At 28.3% G+C, this 25,544-nt stretch overlaps 1 protein-coding gene and 1 long non-coding RNA gene across 4 annotated transcripts in view; both read right to left on the bottom strand.

Moving 5' to 3' along the window:
* Window positions 1-10,252: 10,252 nt before the first annotated feature.
* Window positions 10,253-12,228, bottom strand: LOC126841602 (uncharacterized). The gene is made up of 4 exons (XR_007686200.1): window positions 12,031-12,228; window positions 11,667-11,771; window positions 11,470-11,561; window positions 10,253-10,982 (listed from the first exon to the last, which is right to left on the bottom strand). It is a non-coding gene; the product is annotated as an uncharacterized LOC126841602 (long non-coding RNA).
* Window positions 12,229-24,409: 12,181 nt separating this feature from the next.
* The window catches only part of LOC126841599 (uncharacterized), a 61,106-nt gene continuing 59,971 nt past the window's right edge, over window positions 24,410-25,544 (bottom strand). For all 3 annotated transcript variants that reach the window (XM_050578186.1, XM_050578185.1, XM_050578184.1), the window contains one exon: window positions 24,410-24,652. In XM_050578186.1, the coding sequence (XP_050434143.1) occupies window positions 24,562-24,652 (91 nt within the window). In that variant the 3' untranslated portion in view covers window positions 24,410-24,561. The remainder of the gene's footprint in view (window positions 24,653-25,544) is intronic.

Consider the following 25,544-nt stretch of genomic DNA (forward strand, 5'->3'; position numbering starts at 1 on the left):
ATTTTAGGTATTTTTAAGGAAGAGCAGACGTGTACAATGAATAACAAAAAATACTGTGTTGTATTTTATTTAAAAATTGTTTTTTCTTCACTTTTAACAAATAGAAAAAATAATAGCTAGAGCGTTATCATTCAAACATGTTGACGTGGCCGTACGGTTCACATAATCATCATCAAGTTTTACCGAGAAGTCATTTAGTAATAGTAATATATTTAGTTCAGTACTAGAGAAATACAAAATTAACTACTGTGTAGTGTAAATACAATACACAAATCAATTTATATTATACATTTACAGTTATTATGATAACATATTAAATATAAACCAAAACCATTTAAACACATGATGTATCAAATAAATAAATCGTAGTATTTTATATTAGTATTATGATTCATTTTGAGTACACAAAAAAAGTACAACAGCAAATATTGAGGAACAAATCTAGTTTGGTTCCCCAAGCGCTTCTTTTGATTTGTATTTGTATTCAAGTTATACTCAGATTTTTCTAATTGCACAGTTTTTAAATTATAAAAAAATATACTTAACATACTTAAGCATAAAGCATAACACATTCTAAAAATCGCTAAAATTATACTGATACAAAATAAATATAAGCTGTACATCATTTAGAACAAATAAAAAGTATTGAATGATAAATAGAAACAAATTATCTTTTTTGAAATGATTATCTAGTAAAAGACACTTATTGCAAATTGTTAAATATATGAAGTGTTCAATTAGCTTATTAATCCACACACTGAAGTTTGTATATTTTACGTTGATGGTTTTTGAGTAAATTACTAAACAAATTCCGCACTGGTGGTATCAAATATTACCAACAAATGCGAAATTTGTTTCAGTAGCTTCTTCAAAAATTCATTCCACATATGTAGGTGTAGGTGAATGTTGTTAGTTTTTTCTCGCTTGTCTGCTGATTTTCTTGTGCTGATTGTCGAATATTGCAAATTGTCAAATGTATGAAGTGTTCAATTAGCCTATTAATCTACGTACTGAAGTTTGTATATTTTACGTAGAGAGTTTTGAGAAAATTACCCAGCATACATCACACTGGTATTATTTATCAAATATTACCTACCAATGTGATGTATGCCTTAGTAGCTTCCTCAAAAACCACATCTCATTAGGTCATTAGGTGTACGTGATATTTGATACCAGTTGGTCATTTTATATCGATAAAATTATACTGATACAAAATAAATATAAGCTGTACATCATTTAGAACAAATAAAAAGTATTGAATGATAAATAGAATCAAATTATCTTTTTTTAATGTTTATCTAGTAAAAGACACTTATTGCAAATTGTTGAATGTATGAATTGTTCAATTAGTCTATTAATCCACGCACTGAAGTTTGTATATTTTACGTAGAGAGTTTTGAGAAAATTACTCAGCATACATCACACTGGTAGTATTTATCATATATTACCTACCAATGTGATGTATGCTTTAGTAGCTTCCTCAAAAACCACATTTCATTAGGTCATTAGGTTTGTATAATACGGGATACTATTTGGTCAAAGCAATATGCATTGATTCCTTTTATTTTAATTTCATGATTTTTGTTTTGATGCTCAATTAAATTACACAATAAATCAAATTTCATGTCAAAATAGACGTTAAAAATTGATGTTGGGCTTTATTTATTTGATACATCACATGTTTAAATGTTTTTGGTGTATAATTAATATGTTATCATAATAACTGTAGATGTATAATATAAATTGTATTGTGTATGTTACACTACCCAGCAGTTAATTTTGTATTTGGGCACTAGCACTGAACTAAATATATTACTATTACTAAATGACTTCTCAGTAAAACCTTCTTCAACATTTATTTTATCGTACCTTAACCATAGTTATGTTAATATATATATTACTTGAGGAAAAACTATAACCAAAGACCCGCTAAGCATGACGATGATTATGTAAACCGTAAGGCCACGTGCACAAATTTGAATGATAACGCTACAGCAATTATTTGTTTATTTGTTAAAAGTTAAGAAAAAACAATTTAAAAAAAAAAAACAACAGTTTTTTTTGTCATCTATTGTACACGTCTGTTTTTCTTTTAAGATACCTAAAATAATTTTTAATGTTATATTATGATCCGAAATCAAATCAAAACGAACCAAGAAAAAACCAGACAATGTTGTACTCACACTGTTTCAGTAACATATTATCCATTATCCACTATCCAGGATAGGGAATTGGAGGCTTATAAGTTACAACTATTTCCCGTAATGTCTTCGGTGGTTTTTTAAATATATCAATAAATGCAAAAAAATGTTAACATATAAACCAAGCGATTCTTTGAACGCCCTGCACTGGTTTACTCTTAAGATAATTTAATTTTAGTAGTGTCTTTTATTTTTTAAACATTTTTATTTATGCTATATTGTTAAATGAGACAATATTCATTATTTTATATAATTAATATAACAGTATATTTTGTAGGTTATTTAAATAGAAAATGCGACTAGCCAAAAAAAAAAGGTATCGGATAAATCGGAAAGTATTTTTTTTTTACCAAAATATACCCATTTTTCATTGTACAGTCTACTGCATATTTTATTATTATTTTTGTATTAAAAATAATTTGCAAAAAATGTTGACTGGTCGATAATCAGTATTGAATAAATAGTTTTAAAGTTATTAACGTTTAAAATTTAGGACGGGAGGAAGTGTGGAGATTAAAGAGTTATTTTTTTATTTGCCCACTTCAAAAATAATTATTCATAACTGGTTTTGAACCAGTCAAATTTGACAGTAAATTATTCTTAATTTAAAAATCAAATTAAATAAAACGGTGCCAATTAAGTTTTGTAAGTTGAAAAGGCTCTACCAAATAAAAAAAAAAAAAAAAATTTGAATATCGTCTAAAACTGTACTATAACATAAATAAAAATGATTCCAAAATGAAACGCTAAAAAGTTGCAATTATTTTAAAAGTAATATTTAAATTTTATACGGCGTATCCAAACACATTTGTATGTAAGAAACATTATCACGAAGATCGGTGTTCATCAACTATTCTTTAGTCTAGTTGTCTTAATAGTAACAACATTGATCTGATAATATTTCTGGACTGCACATCGGCGGACCTATTTAAAAATATAGAAAAACTGGGGTTTTGTTTGTAAAATATTAAAAAAAACCTTTCAGTTAGGTTACTCTGATAACTTGTTAAACAATTGTTTTACTGATAAAAAACTCCTCATTGCTGTATTAACCCTACATACAAATACTTGTATGTATTTTTCAGAAAGTTTAAATCTAAATGGGCTAATATGCCATTATGATATGAAAAAAAATTATTTTGTATTAAAATATTTGATTTGTTATTTTATTTATATAAGTATAAACAAGACGCAATTGTTTTAAAGCTGACAACATGCACATCATATGCAACCGAGTATACAACCCATATTATCCAAGAAAAATACTGTAGGTAATCCAGACCTCTTTAAATTATTTTTAATACTTTCAAAACCCCTCGTAAATTGTCTACAAAAAATTACACCGTGGTTTAAAGTAGTTTTGGGAAATCGGTTGTTTCTGTTATTTTAAACTAGCGAGTTTCATGTCTGTAAATGGATAAAATCCTGTTATATAAATAATGACCAGACGAAACTATTCAATAAACGTTACACGACTAATTCAGGTAACAAATAATTAATACCTAATAGACTTATTGTGATCAAACCTTGAAAAACATAACAATTATCTGGGAAAATGGTAAAGTGTTGCTTAAGTAACAATTTCAGATGCTATATTTTATTTATTTCCTAAACTAATTGTTACCGTAAAAAAAAAAAGAGTACCCGATTAAAATCACCTACACATAACATTTTAGAAATAACTAGGAAATGTAATATCGGGAATGATATGAATAAAAATCCACAAGTATAATTGTAAAACTACTTAAAAAGAAAATTGTTCACAAAGGCTTAGTTATTAAGCTGAAAATAAAATAAATATTAATTGAACGGGCCAGAGCAAGAACCAGGTCATATCTTCACTTTTTATAAAAAATTGTTTTTTTTATGGGAAGATGTTCATGGAAAAATAATTTACCCTTTCGTGCATCAAACAAATCATAAAATCGGACAATTACCTACAAAGATATTGCAAAACGCATTTTTTCCCGCCAATCGTGGTAAATGGGACAATGGATTTTCTTTTGGCTGTCCTGAACAATTTCAAAATAAGGAGATAACCTGGTTCTTACTATGGACCCTTCAATCAACCCTACACTGCGTACTAGTGCATTTTGTCAAGTTAATTTATAAAGTACAACATAATTTATTTTGATATAATAATGACATATTAGTGCATACCTCTAAGGTCAATACGTTGGCAGTTTTTAAAAACTGAAAGGGTTTTCACAAACAATACACTAGTTTTTCTATATTCTTAAATATATCCGCCGATGAGCATTCCAGAAATATTATCAGATCAGTGTTTTTACTCTTAAGACAACTAGACTAAAAACTAGTTGATGAATACCTTCGTGACAATGTTTCTTACATACAAATCTACATGTAATGTGTAAAATAATGTATATTTGTAAGCAAATATGGTATAATATTGTAGTAACATAAAGCATATGTTTAAGTTTTAACTATATTTATTAAACTATCATTTTGTAATAACATATTATACATTCAAATTTATACTATATGTGACATTTTTATATAACTATCATGTTATTATTATTCAATATACAACGCGCGTAGTGTGATATAGAACCTCTTTGAATAATTTCAATAAACTTAAAATACTCTAATAGATAGCGTACATACTCATTTCAGGCGTAACATTTACATAACAATAAGTTCATTAAAGAAGGGGTCGGACACACGACTCGACACGAACTTAACCAACACAAAAACGCACTATTTAAGCCAGCCTACAGCGCAGCGAAGCGCAGTTGCTCTCTCACATCTCTCATACAACCTTCCTCTCCTTATTGTGTGGACGCCAAAGTCGGGTAGCTGTTATCAGTCCGCCGCGGCCACCAATATCCTTTCTTTCCTTATTGTGTGGACGCCAAAGTCGGGTAGCTGTTATCAGTCCGCCGCGGCCACCAATATCCTTTCTTTCCTTATTGTGTGGACGCCAAAGTCGGGTAGCTGTTATCAGTCCGCCGCGGCCACCAATAACATAATCCTTCCTTATTATCCTTACACATACATACGCCGAGTCCGTAGCGATATATAAAAATACTATATTCATTACAATTCAATTACTTAAAACCGTACGAGTTTCTTATCACACACGTGTCATTATTAAGCAATAAAAACACTGTTGTTCTTTCGTTCATACATATAACTCTTAAAAGTGTCGTTAAAGGTCATTAATTCTAGCGGTCGAACAATCCTATTACACCCATGTGACTATTTTTGGTCAGCAAGGAATGTAGTCGGCTTATAATAACTCAGTAGACGTTGTTATTTCTGACAAGCGCATTGATTATTATAAAACCATTGGTAGACCGTGTACTGAATTACACTTTAACGAGAAACAGATAGTCGTAAGATAACGTTAAAACACCAGTGTCTGAAATATTTTATGAATGAAAACATTCGTGTTAAAACAACGTTCATTTCGACATATCAAGATCACATACTCAAGGAATATCGACAAGGTCATAGAGCTTCGAGTGACTCCACGACAAGGTATGTACTGTATACAATATTATAACACTGTGTAATAGTAAGTCTAGAGGCAGGAAGTGAGCCCTTGTAGTAAACATACACACATGCACACCCCGATTAAGAGCCGTTTTCATACTTATTTAAAATATCCATTCACCGCCGCTTCCCCGTGCTTTTCTTCTATTACAATATGTACACAAACATTTTTTTTTTTTTACAAGACCAACAATGTTTGCGTTTTATTAAAATATATTTGTCACACAACAACAGCTGTACCCAAGTGTTCAGTTGAAATCGAAATAAGTGTTTAAATTTTTAAAAAAATATTATCGTTTACATATTTCAACCGTTAACGTTTACCCCGCGCTTGACTACAAACCCTTTTTTGGGGCGGCAAATAAATTATAAACCCGAGTGTAAAACATGCGTCCGCCTATCCATATATTTATAATATACACGCGCAAACGTTTGTGTGTTATAATATACACCTACATGTTATTTTATGTACAATAAATAGATAAATGTATACTCACAAAAACAGGACGCCTCGCGTGGTCTGCACGACTCTTTTGGGCTTGGAAACGACAGCTGAACATAACCGTCAGAGGGATCGCCTGATCACAGAGTGCCCGTGTGGAGTGTGCATGGCGGCGTGGGGAGGTCTTCGTTATTGATTCGAATAGGCTCTGCCCGGGACGACCTGACTTGCGGCAGCGTTGCCGAACCGCGTTGCTGTTACAAGCAGATGCCACCAGGGTGCCTCGATCGCTGCGCCTCCCCTTCGAAAACAACGTAGGTAATCCAGCGGCTACATACAGGAGGGTCGTGTTATAACGATGATCCGCATACAGGGTGATCGTTTTAAAACATCGTTAAAGACACCGATAGTCTTTAAAAAAAAAAAAATGACAATAATTGCGGCTTTGCTGTTTTTAGCGACATTCGAGTTATTATTTATACGATATAATAGACAGTATTGTAATTTTTAATTTCCCGTTCACAGTTCTGCCAACTTTAAAAACTCGAAAAATGAAGTGCCCGATGGTTACACCTCAAAGAGCCACTCGACAAGGGTTGGGGTAGTTCTTCCAAAAAATGATAACGCGTGATAAGAAAAAAATGTTACATAACCTATAAAATGTGTAATACTACAGATAGTACCAACATCGATTTTACCAAAAACCCGCCAAGAGAAATTTCGTATTTTAATATCAAAAACATTGCCTTTAGTTAGGTTCTTATCTTTATTGCAAATTGTAGTTAGATCTTTATCAATTATCTAATTTAAATCGTATACACTATACACGTAAAATCCATAATAAATTACATTATATTATAGTATATACCTATCATATAAGTACATGTTATAATTTAATATTATTTGGTATAAAATAATAATAATTTTATTAAAATTTCCCTCAAATTGTTTATATTACTATTTAAATAAAACATTATTTTTACTTTTTACCTAAATTAGTTGACGATTTCAGAATTTGGCTGTCAAGTATAAATTAGTTTTACCACATCTTACATATGTATTCTGTAGTTAAAGAATACAGGTAGGAGCTTATAAGCTTTGTCTTCAATCTTGTCTCTTAGAAGATATATTATTAACAAAATTTGGTACCTAAAGGATATATTAGAGCAAGATAACGGAACATATGACACTTGTAGTTTAAATACCTTACATGAATAACTAGAACAAAACACATATTTAATTTTCAAGTTTCCACATAAATCAATATATACATTATAAGGTTATAGTCCAAAGTGAACCTTTTGCCAGATAAAGACTCGTGAAGAGAAAAAAATTGTTGTACGGCCCCTTTTGCATGGGATAATAGGTAGATAATACGAATATGGCATAATATAAAATTACTGTAAACTAGATTTAACAATTCTGTTGTATTAATAAAAATGATCAAAGTAGGGTCGTAATCGTATAAACGTCATACTCAATAAATATATAATGTAATTTAATAAAAACTTGCTTTTATGTTGGTAAGATTATCAAATCAGACTGATCGGTATTAAAATACCTTGCAAGACTGAATGTTATTTATAATCAATTAGTAGGTTTTTAAAAAAATTATTATTAATCACTTAATATTTTACAGAAATTAGATTATATTAAGCTACTCTGGGTATATATTTTTATTATATAAACCATACTAAACAATATGAATTTGTTCTGAAATAGTTATTCATATGATTTAAAAATATGATACAATTTTTGGTCAATATAAATTTGCAAATTTACAATTATCTCTTGATTTGAAAATGTCCTTGTTTGTTAGAAGATTGCATAGCCCATATTTTATTAATCTATGTACTTATTCATTTAATATGGCCATTTACTTAGCGATAACCAAGTCATTAGATTTGTTTCTTATAGAAGTGATATTATAACTTTTCTGTTATTAATTCTGTCTACATTCCATTTATTAAGAAATGTATACTTTACTTATATTATAAAAAAAATAGAAATAATACATATTATAAAATAAATAGATACAATTGCAAGTTGCAGCATCTCATCATATTTATTTATCTCTTATCTCGTTCTCATCGAGATCTGCTGTTAAAGCTCTTTTTGCCCACAAAAAGTTTAATAAGTTATAATAAGACTGATTTAAGTATGTTAATATTTACTTAAGACTGGTGAAGTTGTGAAAATTTAAATGATATAAACGTAGCTATGGACATATTTAATGTGAAAACTAATGAGGCTATTTCCAATTCCACTAATATGTATATAATAAAATTGTCAAATCAGAAATTAAAAGATTGAATATCAAGCGGTCAGGTTAACTCTATTTTAACTAAGTGAACATTTAAAAACAGATTAGATAATCCCATTTTTATTTAACATTAGTTAAAAATGGTATAATTGTGTTAGGAATATCTTATACCCCCATAATTTTGGTTAGAAATACTAGATTAAACTAGTAGAAGATAATTCTAACTTTATACTGTTAAACAGTTGTACTTTACTAAATTGTAGTTAACAATGAAAAGTATAAAAGTTGTAGGTATTTAATTTATCATTATTTTCAGGTAAGTGCCCCAATAGTTTTAACAAATGTGTCTTCATTCCTTTACACAAAACAGGAAATAAATAATTGTTCAGTAGTTATTATCTATTATTTCAGTCGGTAATTATAATTACTAGGGCTCTAGTTATAATTACTAGACTGTAGCCATTATAAACCAATATCGTTATCACTGTCTCTATAAAAAATATTTGAAAAATCATTAAATCCCAAATAATGAAGTAATATAATATTTAGTTATTAAAACATATTTACATGGTTTTACGAGTTTTTATAGTTGAATTTGAATAAAACTAAACATATGGTTTTCAATATTCAAAACTATTTTAATCTGGATAACTTAAAGTTTAGAGGTCAAACTGTGTAGAGCTACAAAATTGTGTTTCATGAATTATGATTCATATAAGATGTAACTGCGTTACTATTAAAAAGAAAATAGTTGTATACTTTGATTCATTGATAACTGACTAAAATGAAAATATCAAAAATATTGAATATGTTATAAAACTATTCAATTATTATCAAGACATTATTTATATATATCTATAGTTTTTAGATAATAGCAGGTATTGTTAAGGGTTAAACTTACTAAAGCTAATTTATTATTTAAATGTTGAATCTATAATTATTTACTACATTATACTATGCATATAAATAAAGATAACGGTATCTGGACTTTATAATACAATTTATATCGAACACATCATTGTATACTCAAAGAGAGTATTCAATATGTTAAACATCCTTCGTTTAATCGCATTATATAATATCCCTTGTATTACAATACACAGATACAAATCAGTCGTTATCGAGAGTAAACGTGTCTATGAGAACAGATTTAGAAAAAATACATTTGGTTTACTTTTACTTTATTGTGTCAAAAACTACATCTAAAAACTAATGCATTTCTAAATAATAAAATTATAAACAAATATATACTATATACTAAATACGCTTTGAATTTTTATCATAATTAAATATTATTTAATTAAAAATTATCAAAAAAGTAAGTGGTTATTAAAACATGTTTTCAGTTGTAAAATAACACAAACAAAAATGTTTTGAAAAATAATTTTACCTAATTGAAATTATTATGAGAGAAAATTAGTCAATCACACTATATAATTAAGCTAACCAAGAAAAAACAACTTTTATTTCTAAAAAACAATATAGACTTCCTGTCTATCAGGCTACCTAAAGTAACACAGTATACATTTCAGACCAATTTTATAATTTATAAAGTACAATTCATAAAGTTTGATAAGTCATTTAAATAAATAATAAATAGTAATAATAGAAATAATAAATGTAATAGTTTAAAACACATAAAATAATCTGGTAAAAAGTATAAATAGTATAAAATGATACTTAAGTAAAGATATTTTTTAACTAAAAATGTATATATTATAAACTAAACATCAAAATTTACAAATGTATAATTACTTGGTTTAGCAAAAAAAAATTGTACCGTTTTTTTTTTTTTAATCTAGGTATTCAAAATTTTGACTACACAATTTTTCCTAACAACATCAACATAATTTCACAACAGTTTACAAATTTTCAATCTTTTAGTTAGGTCAAGATATTTTTACAATAAATTAATATTTTAATGTTATTAAGGTAAGTAAATTTTAATAAATAAGCAAATACAGAAGCTACATTTATAATTTATTTGGTAGGCTAATAATTATGTTTGTCAAAATTGTAATAATAATATACTGTTAGTATCGTTAAACTAAAGATACTTGTATTGACACTTAAAGTGTAAAAATATTCAAACAATAATACAAGTATTCAAAAAAAAAAAAAATTTAAACAATCTTAATTTTGTTTTAATGTAGTTGAAAATTAAAAATATTTAGCCAAATGAGATATCAGTGTAGTGGTCATAAATACAGTACAGTTTATATGGACGTTGAAGACAGGATAATAAGTTATTCAATAAGTAAACAACTGAATTACAGTTGATTAATAATAAATTATAATGAGACTTTTTTAAATAAAATTAAACAAAATATAAAGAGATTGGAGATGATACTACGATGTCTAACAGCAGGTAAACAGAAATACTGGGTGGTTTTAATAATGTTAGTCTGATACAGAATATTCTTCCAGGGGTTTTGCACAAAATCCAATTAACTTCAACAACAAATATTCAAATATAGTGTCAAAAATCCGTCTATGGATTACAGTGTCCATGGAGAAATATATGATATGTCCATTACATCTTCCTCTGGTCACATTCTAGCTGAAAAAACAACAAATGGTTAAATAATATTAATAATAATTATAATATAAAACCAATTTTAAATGAATTACTAATGTTAAGGTTTGTTAATTGTGAAGTTAAAATTAAATATAACGAAAATTGATAATGACATTTTTTTATACCATTTAACTTCCAACTTTTTATACCATTCAATTTAAATTATCTATCAATAACACTTGGAAGAGTGATTTCATGAATAGACTATATTTGTGACCGGTATATATCATGTGGACCTAGTTTGTTATCTCATACCAATGAAGCGTAAGATCTACAAGTAAATGCAATTTTTCTTGTACAAAAACTAACAATGTTAGAAAATAGTAAATTAAATTATTAAAAAGAAAGATAATTTACATTTGATTTCTTTTTTTTTAAATACCCTATATTAGGGTGTTTTAGATTGATATTAAACTAATTTTGTATCAATATTTGTATTAATACTACAAATCTAGAATGTTTTCCATACCTAATCTATTTAGACAAATGATAAAACAATTATTTCTTCCAGTTGGTGTCGATGGAGAACTGTTCAACCAGAATCTTTGACTCATCTTAAAACTGAAAGATATATTTTTAATAAATAAGTTAAAAGTTGAAATGTTAATTATTAAAATAATAGAGATTAAATCAATTAAAACAATTTTACAAAAAATAACTCCATACCTGTTACCACACTTAATCAGACTAGAGATAGTTTCAGGAATCGAACCGCTCTGATGAATAAGCATACCGATAAGCTTTTTATGACTTCAGACAACTACCATCATACTGTAAAACATAATTTACTTGTATTAATAGTTTTATTTAAATAGGATGTAATAATATTGTCACACAAATTAGTACAATATAGTGTATGTCTGAACTTTGTCGCTAGGTACTATAATTGATAAATATATTATGTTATTCATATTAAATATTGCAAGTTTATATTATGTGAAAATAAGAGTTTTGAATTATGAATTAAAAAAGAATTCTAATAAAAATATTCATTTAATATTAATAAGAAACGAAAGTAAATTTTATTTACCAATAATTATCGTTGTCGTCATATGAACTAGTTGGTTTTTTGTCATTATAAATGTATCGTAAAAATGTGTACTATTTAAGAAAATATAATATATTTTAACACGGTTATTTTTTTTATCATTTGAATTATTGCCGTTTAGTTCTAGAGATAACAGTTAACTCTGACAAACGTTAGTTATATTTTAGTTACTTTTATTCTGATAGAATTGGCAGACTGATAGAATGTGATTTTATATTTTGGTGTTTCTGGGTTGGTCACGCTGATAAAATAAAAATTGTGTTATCTTTTGGAAGAACTCTTATCTCTTATCATTTTTTGGAAGAACTGCCCTGAACCCACTCGACAAACTACCACCGAAAATCGACACGGAGCCACTCGACAAGCAGCCACTCGAAGGGGTACCAACATATACAATATTTATAAAAAATGCACGATTATTATCCGTGTATGTTGTGCGGCTAGTATTGTTTATTTAAAGGGGAAAACTTGTACATTTCATAATTAATGCAATAAGGCTTGAACTATTTTTAATTCACTGTGTGACCTGTCTCCTGTTTTGAGTTTTTTTATTTAAGTTATAATCAAATCAGTTTCTATTATTGAAATTTATATTAAAAAAAAACTGAAAGTATATGAAACAATATTTACAATATTATATTATAGTGATAATTTACCAACAATTAATTGTCTCTTGAGTTTGTAAAAAAAAAATATTTTTTAAAACATACTTACACGTTTTATAATAAGTAAAGCAGAATGTTCATTGATCAAATTTCAATGAAATTATACTTTTTTTTTAAATTATTTAATACCGATGTATTATACCTATCTATTTAAAACAATACATCGTGAATACCTCATACGAAACTATTCGATACCCGACAATAAAATTAAACACATTTACTTAAATACTTTACAACTTTCAATAGGCAATAACACAATAATAAATTATAGTTAAATATTATTTAATTTTGTATTATATATTTTCATATCTGTGTATTAGTTATCATGTTATATATATATGCCGAAAATAATAATTCCGAAAAAATTTAGAACCAAAACATATATTAACCGAAAATATAATAGCCGAAAAATATTTAAGTCGAAAATAATATTTACTAAAACTATTTAGGTAGAAAATAATGTCATCGAACGTATTTTAGCTGACACTTATTATTTGAACAGAACCTTATAAGTTATAAATTATAATAGTATACAAAAACACTGTTACGCGCGCCGTGTGACCGCGTTGTGTCTACTATCTACGCTATTTTTATAACATCTGTGATAAGTTCCATTTGATATTGAAATATGCAGCTATTTTTTATTTTGTGGTTGACATTTTTTTTCCATATATACTACCAATGCTTAATTGTTAGTATTTGTTTATACTTAGCTACACAATAGTAAATTCAAACAGGGACAACCTATGGTAGACTGGCGCCTTGCCGATGCTGAATAAAATGTTTATATATTATTAAGCCGGCAGTAGTTTTGTGGGGTCTAAAATAACCGGTATGGTTCTTTTGGATCTAGATATGATACACTCATCAGACTTATCACTAATGTCCAGCTAATATATAAAATAGATCACTCCAGTTTATGTGTAAACAAGGTCAGATACAAGGGGAAGGCTGCAGTTAATAGTTAATAGTTTATAATACAATCTATATTAAAATAAATATAAACCAAGTCAAACTATAACGAATTTATGAGTAGTAAATTCACATGACTTCTTAAAAACAATCCAAATTAACTCAGGTGCTATAATATAATATACATAATATTATCATTGATTATCATTAATCAAAGATATTATGTATAAATGCACAAACAACAAAAAAGTTCAAATATATTAAATTTATATTTAAAAACACAGATTTCCTTATTTCACACTATTATAATATACAAGTTAAAAGTTAGCTATAACTTAAATTTAAGTGACACGTGTATTGGCGTTGTCGATTGCATTATCTAGATGTTTTTATACATGTGCATAGAGTACACAAGGGTTTCACAAAATTATTGATACTTAGTGTGTGATATTATAATTAACGTGAAGTGGGCCTCATACGGTTAAAAAGTTATTAACGAAACGTTAATATTACTAAGTTTACTGTGGTCAAGTTTATACAAACTAACGGTTGGTTACCAACTGCGGCCATCCATCACTGACATCCATCAAAACATCCCAAGAAGACGTGGCGAGCGTTACGCAGCCTGTAATTTCGTTTTGACGTCCATCTGATGCGTAAAGGGCAAAGCGGGACTCGTCGGTGAACAGGACGTCACTCCATTCTGCTTCTGTCCACGCACTATACTCACGCGCGAATTCCAATCGCGCTCGCTTATGCGCTACCGTCAATGCGGGTGCATTTGCTGGTCTAAAGGAATGCAGTCCATATTCTGCCAACCTTCTTCGTACTGTTTGGGCAGAAACATCCACTCCCCGGGCTGCATGAAGCCTTTGGGCTATCTGCACAGGAACAGAGCCACGATTTCGTAATGCGTATAACTGCATAAAACGGTCGTCCACCCTATTTGTGGCCTTCTGCGGACCTGTACCAGGTCTACGGGTTAAGAGACCAGTCTCCCTGTATCTTCGGACGCACCTACGAAGTGTACTTTCCGGTACATCCAGAATACGGGCCGCGTACCTTTGACTGCGCCCATCTTCGATCAAGGCCACAGCACGGGCAATTTGTTCACTAGTTAACACCATTTTTTTCACTTTAAATTGTTTATTTATTGTTAATTGTCCACCAAAATTAGTTTTTTCGTGTTCGAAGGCCGAGAACGTAAAATGAACTAACCATTGAATTATCCATAGATATCCTTTTCAGATTTGTTTTGCTTAACCTGTAGGAATTTATGTGATAAGACGAAAAAATCATATGCTAGCACATTAATAACGGTGTCATAAATTGAATTTTATTTATTTTAAGCATAAAAATGTCAAGTGGAAGTCATAACATTTAAAATTAATAGTTTATTTCAAGTGCGCCACTTTCCGTGTAACTCAGTGTATATATATAATATAAATAGATAATAAAAATAGAAATAATTAATCAGATAAAAAAATCAAATTTATATAGATGGCCTATAGCATAAGCCAAATGTGTGGAAAATATACACATTTGCCAATTAGCTAAAAATGTACTTTTTTTGGATTTTTATATCGGTATTTATCTAATTCTAACCCTCTGCTTCTGAGTTTTTAATAATTAGTTCTAAGTCAATAAAAAGTAAAAACCTTTATCAAATACTTTTTAGTTGTATATATAATATATACATGGATCGTTCATTTCGATACTCATGAAAATGCACACAAATTAAACAATGTTCAATAACTTCATTTGTTTTATATTTAAAATATATTTGTAATTTAATTGGAATACATGAAAGCAAGTTAAAATATTATTCAATTAATATCGTTGCAATATACATAATTTTTTTACCTATGTATTATATTAATAAATAAGTATCAATAATATAAAAACGTATAATTATTTATAATAATAGAGTAAAAGTATTTAGAAACAATAATTATTATTAATAGCATGAGTTAACAATAAATCCTGTTGAGTAAATTGAAATGTTTACAATGAACATAGTAACAATGTCTACTATACAATAGGGGTTTTAATAAAAATATAATATTTTCTACAAAGTTACTGTTTTTATTTTTATTGATATACAATTTGGAAATTACATTTTTTGCTATTACTCCGTTATAATATGTGGTGTCGGCCGCACAACATACACAAATAATAATCGTACATTTTACATAAATATTGTACATGTTGGTATCTCTTCGGGTGGCTGTTTGTCGAGTGGCTGTTTGTCGAGTGGCTCCGTGTCGATTTTCGGTGGCTGTTTGTCGAGTGGCTCCGTGTCGTGCTCCCTGCCCGATGCGAGAACCGGCTGTCTACGGTTTTTATCAAATTCATGGAAAGATGTACCTACAAAACGCGTTTTTCCCCGCCAATAGGATGGTAAACGGGACGATTAATTTTCTTTTGTCTGTCAAAATATGGATGTAGCCGGTTTTTGCACCGGATCCTTTTAATGGTGTTTAATTTACTCAATTATGAATAATTTGCCGACAATTTTTGACTGGACGATAACCATAAGGTAGAATACATGCGTTTTGAAAAGCGGTAGATTAATCCCGTCTTAAATTATAATGTTTAATAACTCAAAAAGTGACCATCAAAAACCGGTTACCGATCAGTCAAATCGGTCAGCAAATTATTTCTAATTTAAATACCTAATGAAATTTGTATGCTAACATTTAAGTTTCGACAGAGATGTGGAAAATATTAAAAATGGTAAATGTTTAGTAATTTTATAATAATACGAATAGAAAATAAACAAAAATGTTTTCAAAATTGCAAATATTCTCTAGGAAAATGAGTGTCTTACGTTGAATTTATCACACTGTATGTACAGTATATGTATACAAGTTGTATCACAAAGATTTGACAAATAAAATAACTTTTGTTCTAGTAAATATTTTTTAAAAAACATTTTTTTAAATTTATTTATATTTATTTGCATTATAAAAACCACGGTTCGTATTTCTCTCAACTGTTTTACTTTTATAAATTTTATTTTTATTTTTTTCGTTACCTACGCTAACTAACCCTACCCGTCTCAAATTTTGACCTTTAATAACTTAAAAAATAATTATCCAAAACTGCCATAAATAACGCGGCGCTTAAAGCGCAAATGTGCATAAATAAATGTTGAAATAAAAATCTTAAAAATATTCACCAGAACAAAAATTACTCGTTTGTCAGATCTTTGTGGCACACCCTGTATATTTTGTGTTTTGAAGGATCATTTTGCTCCAGTAAGGTTCACAGCCGGTCGGTAATAATGCATTGGGGAAAAGAAGGGTCGAACGAGGGTCCGACCCCTGTTTAAACATACTATTTTTTTTTGTTGAAAGAAGGACCCCGTTTGTCGACAAAGCGATAGTTGGAATACAATAATATGTTAACGTTAGTAGTTTTTGGGTAGAGGGTTTTAACCATTATTCTAGAGCAAAAAATCCTATTTTTCCCAGGCCGACAACCTTATATTCTTATTGACACAGCAATAATATGTACTATAGCTACTATGATTGTCTAACTTTCAAGTACATACATTTTATATTAATCTAATAATCTAGAGTTAGTGTAGAACTAGTAGTTTGTTTTTATATCAATTGGGAACATACAAATAACATTTAAAAAAATATAAAAACATTAAATATAACAAAACTACACGCAAATTTTAATAGTATAAGTACACTGGACAGTTTTAAAAACGATAAAAATTGGAAGGCTGTCCAGAATAGCACTATGCTTTTATGAAAATCCTGTTTATAAAAGCCAAACAATTATCAACAGTCTTCTGTTTAGAGTGGTGTAATGTTGACTGAATTCTAGATTTATTGAAAGAAACTTTACTTAGCAGCTATATAGAGTAGGATAAATAGAACGCTGTTAAACCGTGAAGAATATTAAAAATTGACAAAAAAACAACATGGTCAATTGCCAATTTTAAAATTACAATAACAGCAATAAGTTAAACAGAATATGTAGCTGTAGCTTGTAGGTCCCAAAAATAAAAATTAAAAAAAATATAACAACGTTGTATTGTGTTATTGAACAATTTTATAAGCGTTTAATGAATGTTTTTAATCGTGGAAAAAATATTATGTAGACAACTTTGTCGGTTTTGTACTTTAACCAAAAACATAATATTATTATACATAAGTATTATGTTAAAGTCATCAAAATTGAATTTATAATGTAAAAATTTGTTTTTTTCATGTTACCAAAAATTTGAGATTTTTTCTAATAGTTTTTTTCAGAGAGCCGAGGAAATTTTACATAATATGTGTAAATTTCAAATTGGGATCTCCATAAAAACAAGAGGTCAAAATTCATATAAAAACGACCACAGTATTAAAAATAGTTAAAATAATTATGTGTAAAAATTAGGTAATTTTCCCTTTTTTTTTAGAAAGCTGAGATTATTTTACATAAAAAACTTATTTTTAATAAATATATACATATATATATATATTTTTTTTTTAAGGCCGAAGATACGATAAAATAATGATAATGAAGAAGTATCAAGGCAAAAACTCAAAATACTTTTTACGCCCATGACCAAAATAATCGAAAAAAAAAATTGACTGGTGGTCTGTTCAAACGTTTGTTCATACTTGGAGTTTTGACCCATATGGAATATTTTATTCACAACAATTAGGTAGGCATCTAGACATAATAAAATATCATACTCATATATTACCTATAATAATGAAATTTATCCGGTGTAGGTACCTATAAACTATAGCCTACAGGGTATTTTATTCAGGTAGGTAGTCGTTGGACGGCAATGACCGTGTGTGTAGGTAGGTACAACCGAACACTCTGTACTCAATTGTATAGATACCTAGTCTATAAGAAATTTGACCCTTTCACACGCCAGTTGGCATTTCAAATTCCAAAGAAACTTAAAAAAAAATTAAAACCTATAATATCCAGGTATGTTACAACATGGCATCCACGTGGAAAATGATTATTTTTTTTTTTCAGCGCATCAAAATAATAAAATATATTATATTCTCTTATATAAAAACATTTTTCCATAATATTACCCATTTCGCTTACTTGAATGACGACCTAATCGAATAGCCGGTTCAGCATTTCTAAAATAAAGACTTAAATATTTTAGGTGGTTTAGTTTATATTTTTTCAGGTTGGCAAATATTAAATTTATTGAATTTTTAATTAAATACATTTCTAAATTTAATTATTATTACAACTTTTATAAGCTATTTATTATTCATTTAGACACAGATTTTTTTGAAATTATCATTTAAATTGATATTTCAATATATAGTATTAAAATAATAACCAAGTCTGCACAAGGGTAGTTAATATAATAGTAACTTCTGAATCCATTTACATGGCGAGGTCTGTAAGTTTGTAGTGTGAACTAACACAGTAAATTCATTTTTAGCAATTAAATAATAAATGTATGTTTAATAAACGGAATTGCTAATAATATAATATTGTAACTCTAATTATCGTGGTCTAAAAATTAAAATAGGGCAAGAATTCTTATTTGAAAAATAATCTTAAAAAATAAATATTTTTGAAACGGTCAGACAAGACTCGTTTTCAGTGGCGGTTTTCCCGGGAGGCTAGGGAGGCGGTGCCTCCCTTGAAAATTAAGGAAACTATGTACCTAATATTGTTATTATGATGAGATATTTTGGTTTACAATAAATATTTTCAATCGAAAATATTGGAAAAAATGTATATGAACAATAATTTTTGAAAGCGAAAAAAAAATTTAAGAATTTGAAATAACGTCTCTCCGTATCGGCGGTGACAACCGCCGCCGTCCGCTGCCTGTTTTTACACACGTGGCATAAGGGCAGCCGGCGGAGGCGGCTGCCGCTGGTCGCCGCCGCTAGTATCTCACGTTATGTTGTTGTGTTCACAACATACACACACACATACATAACATAATACGAATAGCGCATGTGCAATTCTCTGCGAGAGGCGACACAAAAATATTGCCTTTGTGGGCAATTGACCGATGATCGTTCTTGTCTTGGGGCAGAAAGGGGGCATAGATATTCAGCATGTTCATCAGCACCGACACTGCCAACAACAAAACGCCATTTTCCATTCTCACTAAATCATTTATCAGCATTCCTAATTTGATATCACTATATTTTTTACTTGATTCTGATACCGGCATCCTATTTGGCGTTTTATTTAGTTTTCATAAGTTATTAGTTAATATATTTTTATACATATTAGTTTCATTATTTTTGTTCAAAATTAATTCTGTATATGACAGTATAGTAGTTATTAAGCAACATCCATACAGGCGTTGGAGTAATAATGACAAAAACGATTTGATTAAGCAAGGTAAACCAACTCCTCCTCTGACATGTTTGTCTGCAGACAAAAAAGGTTCTAAAGTGTTTTGTAGCTCTTTTAATTCAAACTTGTATAATAAACATGCGTGGTTGTGTGGAAGTTTTTATTTACAAAAATTATTCTGTTGGCCATGCATTTTATTGAGCCAAACAAATTCTATTTGGACCTCATCAGGTTACTGTGACTTTAAAAGTATCTCAAGAAGTATTCAAAGACACGAAGCTTCTAAAGATCATGTTCATAACTATTTAAATCTAAAAAATTTAGAAAAAAACACCGTTAGTGTTGTAGATGTTATTAGTGAACACGGTAAATTATTTAATTTAATCAATTCCCTTTTAAAAGAGTTCAGTATTGAAAACAAATTGGTTGGTCAGTGCTATGATGGTGCTAGTGTGATGGCTGGAAATTTAAACGGCTTACAAGCCCGGATAAAAGAAATTGCCCCTAATGCTTTATTTACCCATTTTTTAGCACATAAATTAAATTTAGTACTACAACATGGATGTAGTAATAACCAAAAATGTCGCATATTTTTCGCTAATATGACAAGTACATTCTTTCATAATTCAACATCTCGCACTAATGTAGTTGACAGTATTATAGGGAAACGCATTCCCCAGTTTGTTCAAACTAGATGGGCATCGCGTTCAAAGATTTTACATTTAGTAGTTAAAGAGTGGAACAACTTAAAAACAGTTTTTGAAACTATTATAAACAATCCTAAATCACCATCTGAAACTATTAGTGGATCAGTTGGTCATTTAAAACAATTGAATACTTTTGAATTTGCATTTTTATCACATACTTTTAGTGACATATTTTTAATTACAGATATATTTAACACTCTTCAAAATAAATATTTTGATATAGAATATTGTTTGAGAAAAATAAACTTTACATGTGATCTTATAAAACAAAAAAGAAACGAGACTTTTTGAGTTTATATAACAAAGCAGTGGCCTTAACTAAACTTCCCAAAGCTTCAAGAAATAATTCAAATAGTGAATTAAGTTTTAAAATTTTATTTTATGAAATTATTGATAATATTTTAATGCAGTTAAGTATTAGATTTAATGATACTGATAAATTAATTTATTTACAGTTAGCTGATGTTACAAAATTTAAAGATTATTCTTGTAATTTTCCCACTAGTGCTTTAGAAAATCTTAAAAAAGCATATTCTAATATTTTTCAAGATATGGACAAATTAAAAGTAGAACTAGAAGTCTTATACAATGATGTCAAATATCATAATCTATCACACATTTATGACATGGTTAAGATTTTTGAAAATGATTATTTAAAAGAAGTTATGCCTGAAGTTTATAAGCTATTTTCTCTAATATTAACAATTCCTTCTACTAGTGTTTCTGTCGAAAGAAGTTTCTCTTGCCTGAAACGAATTAAAACATATTTAAGGAATAGTACATCCCAACAACGTTTAAGTTCTCTGTCTACAATAAGTATAGAAAAATTATTAATCCAACAGCTGAAAGAAAATGAACCATTTTAAGAAGATATCATTAATATATATGCTGATAAAAAGATAGAAATATTGAGTTAAAATATAAAACATAGTTTATACATTTAACATATATGTTTAAAATTTTATCTTTCTTAAATTTGTTCTTTTAATTTTTTGTTACAAGAAAGATACTAGTTCATACATCCAAATTTGAATTCAACATATTTCATTATTTAAATTCTACCCTACTAAAATTTGTACTTTTCATTTTTTGTTAGGTACTAGAAAGATACTAGCCCAAAAAAAATGTTATTATTACAATTTGTTTTATTTAAAATTATTAATTGATTTCTTTATTAAATTTGATGGGATTATTTTAATATGTTGTTAAACTTTAATATAAATTATTTTTTTTTAGAAAGATACTAGCCCAAAAAAATGTTATTATTACAATTTGTTTTATTTAAAATTATTAATTGATTTCTTTATTAAATTTGTTTTAAATATTTTAATATGTTGTTAAACTTGAATAAGAATTATTTTTTACTAGAAAGATACTAGTCACTTCAAAATCCAAAAACTTTTACGATTACAATTTCATCTTTTGTAAATTGTATTTACGTATGTTTTTACGACTTAACATTTATCTTAAGTTAGTACATTTTAATGATAATTATTTTAATAGATGACGGGTAATGCGATTATAACTAATAACTAGGAAAATAAGCAAAAGCCTTCTGGTACAGTTAAAAAAAGGAAGTACGCTAACAAAACTAGTATGAAGAAATTTTAGGTCTGGGGGTTTTGCGCTTTTTTTTATCAATAAGGGTACAAAGTTGTTGCCTCCTTAACAATTTAATGCCAGAACCGCCACTGCTCGTTTTAACTTATAATACATCAAAGTTCTATTGTAGAATTATAAAACGGCTCATTTGTTAAACCGTAGGTACAAGGACAGGATGTAGGGACAGGACCCAATCTAAATAATACACTAATTGACAGGCTCTTTATAGTATACAGGGTGTATCAGTCATCTAACAGATTTTTCATACAATTTATATGCGAAGCTGTCGGATCATTGTGATACACCTATATATATGCCTAGCCCATTGAACCATGTAAATTGAACCATCAAAAGGAACGACCGTCACAATAGTGTCTCTCTTAAGATCTAAATTGATTGTAATGCTCAAGTTATGCCAGCCAAAGCGGTCTTAATTGAGAGTGAAAAAAGTACTACTTTAATAGGATATACCTATTTAATGAATCCGAAATTGGCCTACTATTTTCATTAGCATATACATTTTTGAACTACAATACACAAAATAAAAGTGTATTTGTGTATTGTAAAAAATTATTTGTGAAAAACAAAATTAAAATTTTTATTTTGGTTTAAAAAAAAAAAATTGTAAAAACTGTTAAGTAATTTTTAGATTAGTTCTAAACACAAATACTCTATTTGAAGTATATTTTAGATAATTATGCAACCGTATCGAACATGCTAAAAATAATACACAAAGCGGTTTATTTCACATTTTTAGAGGTTATTTGAAAAATAACTAAACGTGCTTGAAAAAATCTAAGGCCCGAATCAGATTTAGCAAAAAAAAATAATAATAAATGAATGTACCCATTTTAATTCTTGCTCTATAAAATACATAAGATAACCCCCTATAAACAATTTGATAGGGTAACACTACAGATTTTGTTTGAAGATAAAGTTTTTGTATTTGAAAGTTAAATAACTATTGCCTATTTGGAAAAACTACTTTTTATAATCACTCCATGCCAAATCATCTAATGTGTGTGCGAGTGGATTTTCTAAATGAATCAAAATTTTATGTCCATAAATCAAACTTCTTTGGATTAGGGAAACACATTTTTTGCCTCGATAAGGACCTAACACCTGTAATTGTCGTGCAGTAATATTGTTTAAATAAAAGCACATTAATTTTAAAAAAAGAATAACACCTAAAGCCATTCAGTAACCAGGTCTAAAAAATATTTGATTATTTACCAATAAATGACAATTTATGTGTGGAACAAATATTCAAACTCTAAACATCTAACTTTGTTTTTAATTTGTTCAATACTTTAATTATTATAATCATGTAATCACTCAAAGTACATATTGCCATCTTTTCACTAAATGCTTGCACATATAACTCATAAAAATACCTGTATACTGGTTATTTTATTTCATTTTATCAATCGTTATTTCTATAAATTAATATTTATGAAAAATCATTCGAACCTTAACTATTATGTTTTTTACTACATTCGTCTTTATAAAATCGGAAATCATTATAGTTTATAATAATTGCTCAAGTTAAAAAAAAGTGTTTTAAACAATTTTAAGACAAAAGTAAATAAATATTTTATTTGGCATTCGTATTGACACAAGCTTAAAAATACAATTAAATCATGCAACACAAAAAATTGCTAGTATCACTTAAAAATAACACAAGGTGTATTGTATACAATTAATATAAAAGTTACTTAAAAGAATAATAATAACTCGTTTTAATAAATTTGACCTGAACAGATGGACCGTTCGTACAAGCGTAGAGTAGAAATTAAGGTGGGATTAAAAAGAGTATGGATACAATTTATTTATTTTTGGTACCACTCAGGAACATCTAACCAAACTGTAGGTACTATCTTATACTAAAAAAGGAAAAATATTGGCACATTCAATAATAGCAAGTGACAATAATTGATGTAAAAATATAATTATTAGTTGGCTTACGAATAAAATTGAACAAAAAATATAATGACAATATACAAAAAAGATAATTGACTGAAAAAATATACATTTGGACAACTAGTAAAAATACAAATAATATTATGACTAAAAATTGATGTACATTATCGACCAAACGTCAGTTACGTCATAAAAAAAAAAAAAAAATTGATAAGTCAAAAGATAAAAAGAGGAAAAAAGTTGAATGTGCGATGGATGACGTAGAAAAAAATTCAAATATAAATTCTGAACACATTATAAAATACATAAAATTATACTTCACTGCTCAAATAATTTAGTTTATATCAAAATAGGAAGAAAACTAAGAATTGAGAGGATGAATTTTTAGTGATGTGAAAAATAGATTATGTTAACGATACTTCTGTCTCGCTCGTATCAGTTGCAGGTTCGTAGTCATCGTTGGCAAAATATTTGGAATGTTGCTGTTCTAGGTACCTGAAAACAAATATTTTAACAAAGACATTTTATAGAAAGGTTGTCAGAAAACAGTGTTGATGTTTCATAACATAAGAATAAAATTATATTTTAGACCCAAATGTTTTTTTTATTTTTTGAAAAAATAACTAAACAATTTACCATCAAACTATAGTCGATACCTACGTACACGACTGCTCAATTTGAATTGCTCGTCGATTGTTGACTAAAGTTGAGATTGAAACAAATGTGGCTTTTTTACGGATCAGTTTTTAAAAATGTAAGCACTTACTTCACATTGTTGCTTCAACCCTACCACCATTTATCTTATTTATCTAACTCTGTACTATACATCCTCAACGCATTCTGTTGTTTACACCTTGCATAAAGCGATGAATCTATTGCAGAAGTTATCTTTGCTAATAAATCATATCTCTAATTATCTCAACATATTCTGTCTAATTCCTACTGAATCGCATGGCCCTCTACGATAAAACACGAGTTATCACTCACTTAACCTTCTCACTTAGCCTAGGGTGACCATACGTCTCGTTAAAAATGGGATTGTCCCTTTTTGGAGCTAAATATTCCCTTGTCCCACTAACTGACTTTCGACTGGACGCTTTTTGTCCGGTTCTTAGAATATGGTTAGGTTCTCTCTTTATCAGCTATCTTATCAAAATATTAATAAAAATAGAGCAATAATTATTAATTTTGATTTAGATTTCGAAAGTGTGGAGAAAGTAGTGGAATTAAACGCTAACTATTTTTAAATAACTATTCAAAAAAAGATTTTAAAATAACTAAAATAGAATTTTGGGTAGAAAAAAATATGACTTTTTCTATGAGAAAAAAAAGAAAATTTCTAATTCTTGCCACTCATTTTTACAAAAAAAAAAATAAAGATGTACTT

This window comes from Adelges cooleyi, unplaced genomic scaffold (assembly GCF_023614345.1).
Source record: "Adelges cooleyi isolate 19-005CV unplaced genomic scaffold, UGA_ACOO_1.1 ACOO_flye_CR_arks_rails_tigmint_CR_PRNA_396, whole genome shotgun sequence".
NCBI lineage: Eukaryota > Metazoa > Arthropoda > Insecta > Hemiptera > Adelgidae > Adelges > Adelges cooleyi.